This window comes from Microcaecilia unicolor, chromosome 7 (genome assembly GCF_901765095.1).
Source record: "Microcaecilia unicolor chromosome 7, aMicUni1.1, whole genome shotgun sequence".
NCBI lineage: Eukaryota > Metazoa > Chordata > Amphibia > Gymnophiona > Siphonopidae > Microcaecilia > Microcaecilia unicolor.
This window is the reverse complement of record NC_044037.1, coordinates 2858518-2872890: the sequence shown is the minus strand read 5'-3', so window position 1 is coordinate 2872890 and position 14373 is coordinate 2858518. Positions and strand designations below refer to the sequence as shown.

Sequence of the window (14373 nt, the reverse complement as noted above, 5' to 3'; positions counted from 1 at the left end):
AAAAAAATAGGAGAGGACATCATTCACACAGAGCAAATAATCCTTATGTAAAAGGGAGAAAAGTATAGCAACGAATAAAATCCTACTTCTGATCTTGCTAACCAAGCTGCATTACCACAGAAACCTTCCAGCAGGGGGATGTATTTAGGAGAAAGTCCATGAAATCAAGTTTTTAAAGTTGGTAAATGATAGTTCTGCCCTTGCCACCCAGGAATGCTAAAGAATCACCTCACACATTCCTTAACCTTCATTTTCCCAACTGTAAAGGTCTAAAATACAAATTAATGCACGCATCAACCTTTTCCTATATGAGCACGCAATTCTGGAACGCACTGCCCCGCAACCTAAAAGTGACCTATGAAATGACCAACTTCCGTAAACTACTAAAGACCCATCTCTTTGACAAGATATACCACAAAGATCTAAACATGTGAAACTCCCACATATATCCAGAAATGTTAATAATGCCTTCTGTTATATTACTATCATGTATTCCATTACCATGCAACCCAATATCCTTCTGTAACACCAATTGTCTATTCTTTTCTCTTTTCCATTATCCATGATGTATTGTAAGCCACATTGAGCCTGCAAAGAGGTGGGAAAATGTGGGATACAAATGCAATAAATAATAATAATAATAATAATTAGTGTGAGAGGCAGACTGTTCCACAGGGAAGGCACCAGAAAAAAAGAAGGCAATCTTCCTAATGGATTCCCAGTGAGCTTGAAGTGGGCTGGGAAGGACAAGTCTATGGTCATTTATAGAATGGAGGAGCCAGACAGGGGAATAGGAAATTGTCAGTCTTGCTAAGTAATCTGGAAGACCAGCACAGAGCGCTTTGAAAGTCAATCATAATCTTGAAGTGAATCCCTTAATGGCAGCCAGTGATGTTTCTTATAAAGGGGAGTGATATGGTCTCTTTGCTTTGCATTACAGTGAACTTGTGCTACGGTGTTCTGAAGTGTTTGTAATTCAGTTTTGAAATTGGGCATTAGAAGAAGCTTCAACTACCTGTTCCAAGTTAGTGCTTCACTGTGCTTTCTATAAAGACAAAAAAATGAGGAGCAAACTACAGAAAAAAATTAGAGCTTTTAAAAGAAAGCTGGGAATCCAGTGTAACTTCTGATGTATATACAGAATCTTGAAGTTGTAATGAAGCTCCATTAATTGAAAATGCTAAAACAAATAACCCTACATTTTGGCATATTAAGAGCCAATCTGTGCCCTTTAAGCAGTGATTCATGACAGATGCCTAATGACATGAGCAAGACTCGCACTAACAGGCTGTCATCAATAAAGACATCCAAGTAGCAGCAACAATTGTCTGGCTATAACAATCCAGGATGGTAGAACACAATTATCTGTATGGGAGAAAGTGGGATGTTTGACCACGGAAAACCAAAGACTGGAGGGATAGATTCTTAAAACAGTTATTGATGAAAAAAGACGACACAAACGTTGTGTTTCGGCTGTTAGGCTTGCATCAGGAGTCTCAAGTCGATGGAGAACAGCTGATATAAGTGTCTAGAAACACATAGTAAGGTGGTCGATGGGGTTGGTCTCAGTCAACGGAGAACAGTTGATGTAGATGTTTAAAAGCACGTGGTGTAATGATCAATGAGGTTGGTCTTTAAAAAGACTTTTCCTGGAATAACTTGCTCATAGACAATTGAATTGTCAGCTTCAAACAAAAAAAAAAAAAAACAGGATGCTGGGCTTGATGGACCTTAGTTCTGTCCCAGTATGGCATGTGCTTATGATTTGTTACTTCTATGTATCTCCCAGCGTACTCTGTGGTTCTCTTCTGAACATGTCTCAAATCACTACTCGGTCATCTTTATTACAAGATTCTACTGCAAGTATATTGTTATTTTCAACAAGAACAATGGTTACATTTACAGCGTACTTTGATTCAAATGGATTTGCATAGTTTATTTTTGATTGAATATATTAAACATCAAAGAATCCCTAGGGGGTTTCACCAGCAATCAAGTATTTTTGGACAAATGGGCGGCCATTCTTAATAAGTTCAATTAGGGAAACTTTTTTCAGTAAAAACAAAGTACGTATTTACTAACCACTTTTTCACTTGTACTCCCTGTTATTCAATAAATTCTACAAATACATATCATTTTCATAATTTAATATAGAAATACAAACATAACAAATAACATATAACCCCCCGTAATGCCCACAGTTTTGTCGGAACTTCTTTGCCAGAATCGGTCATACATATGTCCTCTTACCACTATTCTAGCTTAAAATAAGCTGATACTGTTCTTCAAAAACCTTTTCACCATAAGATATTATAAAGACAATAGCCCGTAAGTATAGGGATATACCCTTGATGATTTTTCAAAAACAAATAAATATATAGTCCAGATGATCGTTGCTATACCGTCATCCTCAAGCACTCTTGAAACAAACGGGTTTCAACTGTTCATAACCCTCCTTACATAGGAGCATTAAAGGTTTTATTCCCGAAATACATATAGGGAAGAGAAAACCCCTTCAAAGCTTTTCTTCCGTATTTGCAGACCGTTGCAAGCAAGGAGCTCCGGCTACTATGAGCCACTGCGGCTCATCTTTATTCCAGAATGTTCTCTCGTTTGGTTCTCAATGCGAGACCGCATTTCGCTCACAGCTTCTTCAGGAGAACCGCAAATTATCACCCTAAACAAACATATATATCATGTAACTTAACCTGTTCCATAATTCCTTTAACATAATCAGAGAAATGCCTACTTAATCCTTCCATAATAATATCAATTTATCCAGCAACTTACCCAGTGGGTTGATTTCCGTGTCTGAGCCGACCGGAAATGACGACAGTCGTTTCTCTGTAAACAACTGGAACCCTAAAATATACCATCAAGCTCCGCCTCCCCATTACGTCAGTGCCTCAAGTCCAGTCCACCTCTAGGTTTAACCCCCGAGGTGTTACCGTTCTCCATTGAAAGATGAAACGTTGCTCAATATTAAATAGAATCTCACTCACATTGCCGCCACGATCCCGCAAGGGGACCTGTAGCAATGCCAAACATTTAATATCTTCTAATGTATGATTACATTCCTTCCAGTGAGAAACCAGGGGAGCATCATCCCTCAAATTCCTAACATTACTAATATGTTCAGCTAATCTAATCTTTAATTTCCTCCTAGTATGACCAATGTAATATTTATTGCAGGGACATATTATACAATAAACCACTCGTTCACTATTACAATTCGTAAAAGACCGGAGATAAAAAAATTTCTGAGATTCTGGAATTCTTACAGCATTCGTAATGATAGCATGTTTACAATATACACAATTGTTACATGAGGAATGATGCCCCACAAATCTCTTTTCACTGGGACGTTTCAGAAGTTCACCTAAATTAGGTTTACGACTGTACGCCATTTTCGGATGTTCTTTAAAAACTGGATGGATATTCAGGATGTGCCAGAATTTGTGAATTATGTGACCAATCATAGGAGCTCTATAAGAGAAAGGCAGGACACATGCAATGGGTGTACCTCTCAATTTTTGTTTCGGGGTAAAGAGCCATTCCCTTTGGGCATACCGTGCCCGTTTGTAGGCCCGTTTTAATACTGATAGGGGATACCCTCGTTGGAGAAATCTCTCCGTCATATTTTGTGCCTGATGTTTAAAATCTACCAGAGAGGAACATAACCTGCGTAATCTTAAATACTGCCCAACTGGAACACCCCTTCTTAAAGCTATATGATGAAAACTAGAATAATGTAAAAGGGTGTTCCTGTCTGTGCTCTTTCTATAAATAGAAGTAGATAAATTATCTAAGTCCATTTTACTGATTTTAATATCCAAAAATTCAATAACCTCACTGGAGATTTGAGCCGTAAATTTAACATATGGATCAGCCCTATTCAGATCATTTATAAATTTCCCCAAGTCTGCTTCTGAACCCCTCCATAGCAATATTATATCGTCTATATACCGGCGCCACAGCACAATATTATCGTGCCATGGGGAGGAGTGGACGTTTCGCTCTTCAAATTTTGTCATATAGAGGCAAGCTAATGAGGGGGCTACCGTAGCCCCCATAGCTATACCTCTTCTTTGGACATAGAATGCCTTTTCAAATTGAAAATAGTTCAACCCGATGACCCAAACTAAAAATTGACGGAAAACTAATCTTTTTACATTGGGAATGTCACACTGTTGCAAAAAAGACCAAGCTGCTTCTATAACACCATCTTGGGGTAAATTTGTATATAAAGCTATAACATCCAGGCCTACCAAAAAGGTAGTATCCCTCACTAGACCTTGGTCTTTAATTCGGTCTAGGGTATGTATGAAATCCGTGGAATCCCGGACATATGAAGCTGCTTTACTAACCCAGGGCTGGAGATACCTATCCACAAGTTTAGAGAGGGGTTCAAGAACAGTTGAAACCCGTTTGTTTCAAGAGTGCTTGAGGATGACGGTATAGCAACGATCATCTGGACTATATATTTATTTGTTTTTGAAAAATCATCAAGGGTATATCCCTATACTTACGGGCTATTGTCTTTATAATATCTTATGGTGAAAAGGTTTTTGAAGAACAGTATCAGCTTATTTTAAGCTAGAATAGTGGTAAGAGGACATATGTATGACCGATTCTGGCAAAGAAGTTCCGACAAAACTGTGGGCATTACGGGGGGTTATATGTTATTTGTTATGTTTGTATTTCTATATTAAATTATGAAAATGATATGTATTTGTAGAATTTATTGAATAACAGGGAGTACAAGTGAAAAAGCGGCCATTCTTAATAAAATGTGCGTTAGACTTGATAGTTCTTATACTGGACATAATTCAGGAAACAACTATGGAAGTTACACGGGAAGCTGATCAACTATATAAGAACCTTCAAGCTAGTGCACAGGCTAAAACTTTCCAAGACAATTTGGAAGAGTTCCAACAGAATTTAGAACAATTTCAGGGAAAGCTGAAACAAACCAAAATAAAAAAATTTCAGCTTGATGCTCAAGATTATGCCCAGGGGTCTATTTATCAAGGGATGGAAAAATATAAATCTAGTGAACAATCTATTCAAGCTCAGGGACCTGTAGTGAAGAAAACCTCTTTTGAGGACTTTGCTGACAATCAGAACAGTGATAGTGATAGGGAGTCTATTCCAGTGTAAAAACAAAAAAAAACAATTTCATTTCCAGTATGAGATGCCTAGTGCCAGACGGGCACACATTCCAACAGACGGTGAGCATGGGGCAGATATTACACCAATGAATAGGAACATCCGTACACTCGATCACATGACTCATTAGTAGTTAATATATCTGGAATAAGGCTATCTAACGAGCAACTACAAATACTGAACAAAGGTCTATCTTCCTTCAGTCAAACATCATCTGTTTACAGCAAGACAGGATATTGCTCAATTAATAAGATCTCTTCAAGTGAAGCTGTTTTTCTGCAACCAATCCAGCTCCTGTGGATTTGTCTTTGTTCTGATCTCAATCTTCTTGGATTCCTCCTGGTAATATGGATCCTGCTATCACTACATTTGAAGATCTTGTTCTGAGAGACATTCAAGCATTGGAAAATCAGCCTAGGCAAATTTTTTTTCACAATTTAACAAGAATGGAAATAAAAGCTTTGAGGGATCTTTAATCAGATTCTCGCCTAATTATAAAATCTGCAGACAAGGGTGGTGGTGCAGTGGTGGTCTGACACCGTGATCATTATCAAAGGGAGGTTTTAAATCATCTAAGTAACAATGAATGGTATACGCCGGTTTCTGAAGACCCCATCCCCCAGGCTAATGGAAGAAATTGTTAATGTGGTAGATGCAGCTTTTGCTCAAGGACAGTTCCTCAAGGTAACATCCCAATATACTAAGGTTTTATATGGTACCATTGTTGTGGGATGCCTGCATATATAAGTACATAAGTATTGCCATACTAGGAAAGACCAAAGGTCCATCAATCCTAGCATCCTGTTTCCAACAGTGGCCAATCCAGGTCACAAATACCTGGCAAGATCCCAAAAAAGTACAAAACATTTTATACTGCTTATCCCAGAAATAGTGGATTTTCCCCAAGTCCATTTAATAATGGTCTATGGACTTTTTTCCTTTAGGAAGCTGTCCAAACCTTTTTTAAACTCCGCTAAGCTAACCACCTTTACCACATTCTCTGGCAAACGAATTCCAGAGTTTAATTACACGTTGAGTGAAGAAATATTTTCTCCGATTTGTTTTAAATTTACTACATTGTAGCTTCATCGCATGCCCCCTAGTCCTAGTATTTTTGGAAAGCGTAAACAGATGCTTCATAGCGTTTTTATGTCTACAGTAACCAATAAGTCTGACTTATTTAGGTCCTCAATGTCTCTAATAACTCACAAAAATTCAGTGCTGTCACAGATGTAAGATTTTGTTTTGACCACACAGTACTTCAAAAAATGATCCAAAAACTTAGAAAGTGGCTCTAAAATAGTGCCCTTGTGAGAAACAATAGGCCTCCCAAGCAACAATATTAGCACGATGTTTCTTAGATAAGAGGGTATCCCCCTCGGGTTATAAAACAAGTGTTACGTCGTGCACATTATGCTAATCCTGATCTTTTGTTATGTTTATCCATAGGCTCTTTCTGTATATATGATATCTGTATTCTATAAAGGACCCTATCAGGGGCATTTTCGAAAGAAAAGGTCGCCCATCTTTCGACACAAATCGGGAGATTGGCATCCTTCTCTCAGGGTCACCCAAATCAGCATAATCAAAAGCCAATTTTGGGCGTCCTCCACTGCTTTCCGTCGCAGGGATGGCCAAAGTTCCTGGGGGCGTGTCAGCAGTGTACCGAAGGCGGGACGGGGGCATGTTTAACAGATGGGCGTCCTCGGCCGATAATGGAAAAAAGAAGCGTCCCTGGATTTGGCCGACTTTACTTGGTCCATTTTTTTTCACGACCAAGTCTCGAAAAGGTGCTCGAACTGGCCAGATGACCACCGGAGGGAATCGGGGATGACCTCCCCTGACTCCCCCAGTGGTCACCAACCCCCTCCCACCCCCCCCAAAAAATTTTTAAACATTTTTCCAGCCTCTATGCCAGCCTCAAATGTCATACCTAGCTCCATCACAGCAGTATGCAGGTCCCTGGAGCAGTTTTTAGTGGGTGCAGTGTACTTCAGGCATGCGGACCCAGGCCCATCCCCCCCCCCCCCCACCTGTTACACTTGTGGTGGTAAATGTGAGCCCTCCAAAACCCACCCGAAACCCACTGTACCCACATCTAGGTGCCCCCCCCCCCATCCATAAGGGCTATGGTAGTTGTGTACAGTTGTGGGGAGTGGGTTTTGGGGGGCTCAGCACCCAAGGAAAGGGAGCTATGCACCTGGGAGCAATTTCTGAAGTCCACTGCTGTGCCCCCTAGAGTGCCCAGTGCACTATGAATTCTGGCTCCTCCCACGACCAAATGCCTTGGATTTGGTCATTTCTGAGATGGGTGTCCTCGGTTTCCATTATCGGCGAAAACCGAGGTCGCCCATCTCTAAGGTCGACCATCTCAACATTTAGGTCGACCATCTCTAGGTTACATAGTAGATGACGGCAGAAAAAGATAAACTCACATGTGCTACTTTTTGTGTATACCTTACCTTGATTTGTACCTGTCCTTTTCCGGGCACAGACCGTATAAGTCTGCCCAGCACTATCCCCGCCTCCCAACCACCAGTCCCGCCTCCCACCACCAGCTCTGGCACAGACCGTATAAGTCTGCCCAGCACCATCTCCGCCTCCTGCCACCGGCTCTGCCACCCAATCTCAGCTAAGCTCCTTAGCTTAGGTTGACCGAAATGTTGAGATTTGGGCGTCCCTGACCGTATTATCAAAACGAAAGATGGACGCCCATCTTGTTTCGATAATACGGGATGCCCTGCCCCTTCACTGGGATGTCCTCAGAGATGGGTGCCCTTAGAGATGGTCATCCCCGTTTGATTATGCCCCTCTATAGAATAGCGCTCAGCGTGTAAAAGTTTTGACCACTTAAAGAATTTACCCCTATATGTATAATTTGAAACCATTTAAGTTAAATATTTCAAATTATAAATGGACAACACAGCTGAGTATCTATTCCACTGGATTGAAGATGTTAATTTTTCTGCAATCGGAATGATGTCAGTTGCAAAATATAGTTTCATTGGAGATATTGTCCTCCAAGGGGGTTTACTTTTTTTCAGATAGTTGTAACGTAAATGACAGAAAAAGGGGAAAATTTGGGGCCCTTTTACTAAGCTACATTAGGTGGTAATGCATGCCTAACACAGTTTAAAATGGCATTCCACTGAATGTGCTCAGGCATCCTGTCCTAACTGCTGTTTGTTTCCTTTTTTTTTTTTGAAGGGGTATATCAATGGGTGGAGAGTGGGGTGTTCCTTTGCTAATCAGTTTGTGCAGCTACATTACTGACTAAATGGGTGGCTGTAAGTGCTTACATGGTAAACCTTTTTCATGGCTGCATGCTAATGGCAACAAAGCATATATCCATTAATACAAAAAAAACAGAAAACCTACGTAACTCTAGGCTAAGGTCACTTTTTACCACAGCTTAATAAAGTGCTCCTTTGTCCTTACTGTACTGTTGTTATCCCTGTATAAAATGACATATCTTAATTTGTTGCTGTTTAACTCCAGGTAGGCAACAATTATTTACAACATATAAGAAATTCCCATGACAGTGATAAGTGACATAGAGAAGAGATGCAGAGTTAGTAACAAAGGCCACATGCAGATTTAATGAATATTTCTTCTAATGCAGTAAGCAACTCAGTGATATCATACATCTGAAATAATGCAAAGCAGTGCTCAGAACAAAGAATATTGAATACTGCACAGGAAAATAGAATTACAGTTCTCATTTCTTCCATAAACAGACCAGATGAAAGTAGTAGCTGTAACTGGATTTAAATAGTACTTCTAACACTGCTCACACCCAAGCCTGCATTGTTAGTGTCACATCATGTCTTCCTTCATGTGTAAAACAAATGGCTCCCTCCCTTAACTGGCTCTCCTTTTGGCAGCTGTCAGTCTTCATGTGACATTTAAGTCCCTATTCCAGATGTCACATCATAACATCTCGCTCCTTGGCTGCTGATTCCAGGTATCATGTCACTCAGCTCCTGTAGTTTCTGTACATAATACTTGAACCTTGAATATGTTTATTCCTCATTAAAAGCTGAATTCTTAGCTCGGTCCAGCTGTTCTAGGATCTCACTGTACAGACCAACCATCTGACAAAAACAATAAAAACACTTTAGTGACCTGAATCAAATGAAAGACTCTTTAGACATGTGGAGCGGAATTTTTGATATGTCTAAATCTGATTTTGGTCATTTTGCTAAAAACTTCCAAAAATCAAGGGGCAAACAGTGATTTTTGAACTACAAAAATACACAAAAACAAGTCATTGGGATGTATGGGGGGGGGGTGGGGGCACCCTAGGGAATGCTGCACTGAACTTCACATAAAAAGTCCCAGGTATACATCTCACCATTACCCCCTTATACTGTATGGGGAGCTCTCCAAAACCCACCAAAAACCTACTGTACCCAACTATACACTACTACACTAGCCCTTATGCCTGCAGGTGTAATGTATTTATAAATGACCTAGAGATGGGAATAACTAGTGAGGTAATTAAATTCGCCGATGACACAAAATTATTCAGGGTCGTCAAGTCGCAGGAGGAATGTGAACGATTACAGGAGGACCTTGCGAGACTGGGAGATTGGGCGTGCAAGTGGCAGATGAAGTTCAATGTTGACAAGTGCAAAGTGATGCATGTGGGTAAGAGGAACCCGAATTATAGCTACGTCTTGCAAGGTTCCGCGTTAGGAGTTACGGATCAAGAAAGGGATCTGGGTGTCGTCGTCGATGATACGCTGAAACCTTCTGCTCAGTGTGCTGCTGCGGCTAGGAAAGCGAATAGAATGTTGGGTGTTATTAGGAAGGGTATGGAGTCCAGGTGTGCGGATGTTATAATGCTGTTGTATCGCTCCATGGTGCGACAGCACCTGGAGTATTGTGTTCAGTACTGGTCTCCGTATCTCAAAAAAGATATAGTAGAATTGGAAAAGGTACAGCGAAGGGCGACGAAAATGATAGTGGGGATGGGACGACTTTCCTATGAAGAGAGGCTGAGAAGGCTAGGGCTTTTTAGCTTGGAGAAGAGACGGCTGAGGGGAGATATGATAGAAGTGTATAAAATAATGAGTGGAATGGATCGGGTGGATGTGAAGCGACTGTTCACGCTATCCAAAAATACTAGGACTAGAGGGCATGAGTTGAAGCTACAGTGTGGTAAATTTAAAACGAATCGGAGAAAATTTTTCTTCACCCAACGTGTAATTAGACTCTGGAATTCGTTGCCGGAGAACGTGGTACGGGCGGTTAGCTTGACGGAGTTTAAAAAGGGGTTAGATAGATTCCTAAAGGACAAGTCCATAGACCGCTATTAAATGGACTTGGAAAAATTCCGCATTTTTAGGTATAACTTGTCTGGAATGTTTTTACGTTTGGGGAGCGTGCCAGGTGCCCTTGACCTGGATTGGCCACTGTCGGTGACAGGATGCTGGGCTAGATGGACCTTTGGTCTTTCCCAGTATGGCACTACTTATGTACTTATGTACTTATGTGTCACCTTTAGGCAGGTACAGTAGGTTTTTGGGAGATTTTGGAGGGTTCACACTTTCCACCACAAGTGTACCAGGAGAGTGGATTCTCTGAGGACAAGCAGGCTGCTTGTTCTCACATGTGGGTCGACGTCCAAGTCAGCCCAGGAATCGGCATTTTGATAGCAAAATAAAACAAAGTTTTGCTAGAGTCTTCTAGTGCGTGAATCGCATGCAAGGATGACTTCCCGCCCATCGCTTGAGCATGCTTCCTCAGTTTTTTCTTGTCCACGGAGGAGAGACAGCATTTTCAACTCTTTTCTTCATTTTTGGCACAGGAATCAGAGTCTTTGACAGCTAGTTCATTCTCTTAAAAAAAAATAAACTTCCCATATTTTTCTTGACTTTAGTCCCCGTTTATAAGTTTTCTTTCTTTTTCGACGCGGCCGAGTTCAGGTCGCACGACCGGTTTCTTTCCCTTCTTTTGTGCCCCTTTTCATAGACACAATCGCGTCGTTTGATTTCACCGAAGCCATTTTTCCTTCCTTGTCATCGAAGACACCCAGCGGCTTCAAGCATTGTATGCGGTGCAACCGGACTATCTCAGGTACCGATACCCACGCCTGGTGTATCCAGTGCCTTGGGCCTGACTATAGCCCAGCCGCTTGTAGTCTGTGTCTTCGTATGAAGAAACGGACACAAGCGTCTCGAGAAACCCAATGAGAAAAACTTTTGGGGGCTCAGTCCGGTCCTTCGGCATTGACATCGACAGGAGCATTGATGTCGGGAAGAAAGGTAATGGCTACTGAGTGACCAACTCACGCTGGGAGCAGTGAGGCATCGAGTGGGTCTCCACCTGCCTTGAGACCTCCTGTTATGCAGGCCCCCCGGGACTGGCCTTTGTCGGACCCGGCCCCAAGGAGACATGAGGATTCCACATCTTCCTCATCGGTACCGAGGAGTCTTGATGACGGGCGTCGAGCAAAGGCAAAGAAGCATAGTCATCGTTCTCCTTCGACACACGGACCGGGAGCTCCGGGACGTCGAGAGAGTCGGCACCCGAAAAGCGTTGGAGCCGAGAGGATCGCTCCCCGATACAGGAGGTGCCAATGTGTCAGCCTGATTGATTTTATTTGGGTTAGAACTACATACTTTAGATCATCCAGTCCATGTTTTCTGTCCTCCCAATGATCAACCAATGGGGCATCTTTCTTTTTTATGCGAAGGTTGCTGATATGTTCTGCCATTCTTTGTTTTATTTTTCTGGTTGTGTACCCTATGTACCATTGTGAACATGGGCATATCATTCCATAAACTAAATGCGATGAGTTGCAGTCTGTATTTGTTAAAATGCAATATGGTTTCCCTGTATTTGGATTGGTTACTGAAGTTGTTGTCCATACGTATTTACAATATACACATTTAGAGCATGGTTTGTGGCTTCCCTCTCCTGGTTTTATAGGCTCTGAGTTTTTGTCTGTTCGCTGCTTTATAGACTTACCAACCAGAAACACAAAATGATCAACATGCACATACCTAAATCTCCATTACCCAAGCTGCAAAGGACTCAAATACAAATCAACTTATGCATCCAGCTTCTCCTAAATAAGCACAAAACTATGGAATGCATTACCAAATGTTATGAAAACAATGCACGACTCATCAAACTTCCGGAAATGATTAAAAACCAACTTGTTCAAAAAGGCATACCCTAATGATCCAACTTAAACGCCTTAACCCTGCAACACAACGAAATTAATACTTGAACTGGACATAACTTAACTCTTCCTCCTGGATTCCCTAATATATTTGTCACTTTTGAACTTTTACCATAATATCACTTTTTATTTGTTATACCGGAATTGGTGATTGCCATCGCAGTACTATGTAAGCCACATTGAGCCTGCAAATAGGTGGGAAAATGTGGGATACAAATGCAACAAATAAATAAGTACATAAGTATATAAGTTTTCTATTTGTGTTGATGGCTCTCTCATTCTCCCTGTCTCCTCAGCTCGAAACCTTGGGGTCATCTTTGACTCTTCTCTCTCCTTCTCTGCTCATATCCAGCAGATTGCCAAGACCTGTCATTTCTTTCTTTACAACATCCGTAAAATCCGCCCCTTTCTTTCTGAGCACTCTTCCAAAACCCTCATCCACACCCTTGTCACCTCTCGTTTAGACTACTGCAATCTGCTTCTTGCTGGCCTCCCACTTAGTCACCTCTCCCCCCTCCAGTCGGTTCAAAACTCTGCTGCCCGTCTCGTCTTCCGCCAGGGTCGCTATACTAATACTACCCCTCTCCTCAAGACCCTTCACTGGCTCCCTATCCATTTTCGCATCCTGTTCAAACTTCTTCTACTAACCTATAAATGTACTCACTCTGCTGCTCCCCAGTATCTCTCCACACTCGTCCTTCCCTGCACTCCGCTCCATGGATAAATCCTTCTTATCTGTTCCTTTCTCCACTACTGCCAACTCCAGACTTCGCGCCTTCTATCTCGCTGCTCCCTACGCCTGGAATAAACTTCCTGAGCCCCTACGTCTTGCCCATCCTTTAAATCTAGACTGAAAGCCCACCTCTTTAACATTGCTTTTGACTCGTAACCACTTGTAACCACTCGCCTCCACCTACCCTCCTCTCTTCCTTCCCGTTCACATTAATTGATTTGATTTGCTTACTTTATTTATTTTTTGTCTATTAGATTGTAAGCTCTTTGAGCAGGGACTGTCTTTCTTCTATGTTTGTGCAGCGCTGCAAACGCCTTGTAACGCTATAGAAATGCTAAATAGTAGTAGTAGTAATATGTAATGCCACACTGGGAAAAGACCAAGGGTCCATCGAGCCCAGCATCCTATCCACGACAGCAGCCAATCCAGGTCAAGGGCACCTGGCAAGCTTCCCAAACGTACAAACATTCTATACATGTTAATCCTGGAATTCTGGATTTTTCCCAAGTCCATTTAGTAGCAATTTATGGACTTGTCCTTTAGGAAACCGTCTAACCCCTTTTTAAACTCTGCCAAGCTAACCGCCTTCACCACATTCTCCGGCAACGAATTCCAGAGTTTAATCATGCGTTGGGTGAAGAAACATGATTTGTTTTAAATTTACTACACTGTAGTTTCATTGCATGCCCCCTAGTCCTAGTATTTTTGGAAAGCGTGAACAGACGCTTCACATCCACCTGTTCCACTCCACTCATTATTTTATATACCTCTGTCATGTCTCCCCCTCAGCCGTCTCTTCTCCAAGCTGAAAAGCCCTAGCCTCCTTAGTCTTTCTTCATAGGGAAGTCGTCCCATCCCCGCTATCATTTTAGTCGCCCTTCGCTGCACCTTTTCCAGTTCCACTATATCTTTCTTGAGATGCGGCGACCAGAATTGAACACAATACTCAAGGTGCGGTCGCACCATGGAGCGATACAATGGCATTATAACATCCTCACACCTGTTTTCCATACCTTTCCTAATAATACCCAACATTCTATTCGCTTTCCAAGCCGCAGCAGCACACTGAGCAGAAGGTTTCAGTGTATTATCGACGACGACACCCAGATCCCTTTCTTGGTCCGTAACTAACGTGGAACCTTGCATGACATAGCTATAATTCGGGTTCTTTTTTCCCACATGCATCACCTTGCACTTGCTCACATTAAACGTCATCTGCCATCTAGCTGCCCAGTTTCCCAGTCTCGTAAGGTCCTTCTGTAATTTTTCACAATCCTGT

The 14373-nt window shown here is 41.8% G+C and overlaps 1 protein-coding gene across 1 annotated transcript in view; it reads right to left on the bottom strand.

The window, feature by feature from the left end:
• Positions 1–8808: 8808 nt before the first annotated feature.
• Positions 8809–14373, bottom strand: part of TEX11 (testis expressed 11) — a 278077-nt gene continuing 272512 nt past the window's right edge. Inside the window, exon 22 of the mRNA XM_030210589.1 lies at positions 8809–9263. Within this exon, the coding sequence (XP_030066449.1) occupies positions 9192–9263 (72 nt within the window). The 3' untranslated portion in view covers positions 8809–9191. The remainder of the gene's footprint in view (positions 9264–14373) is intronic.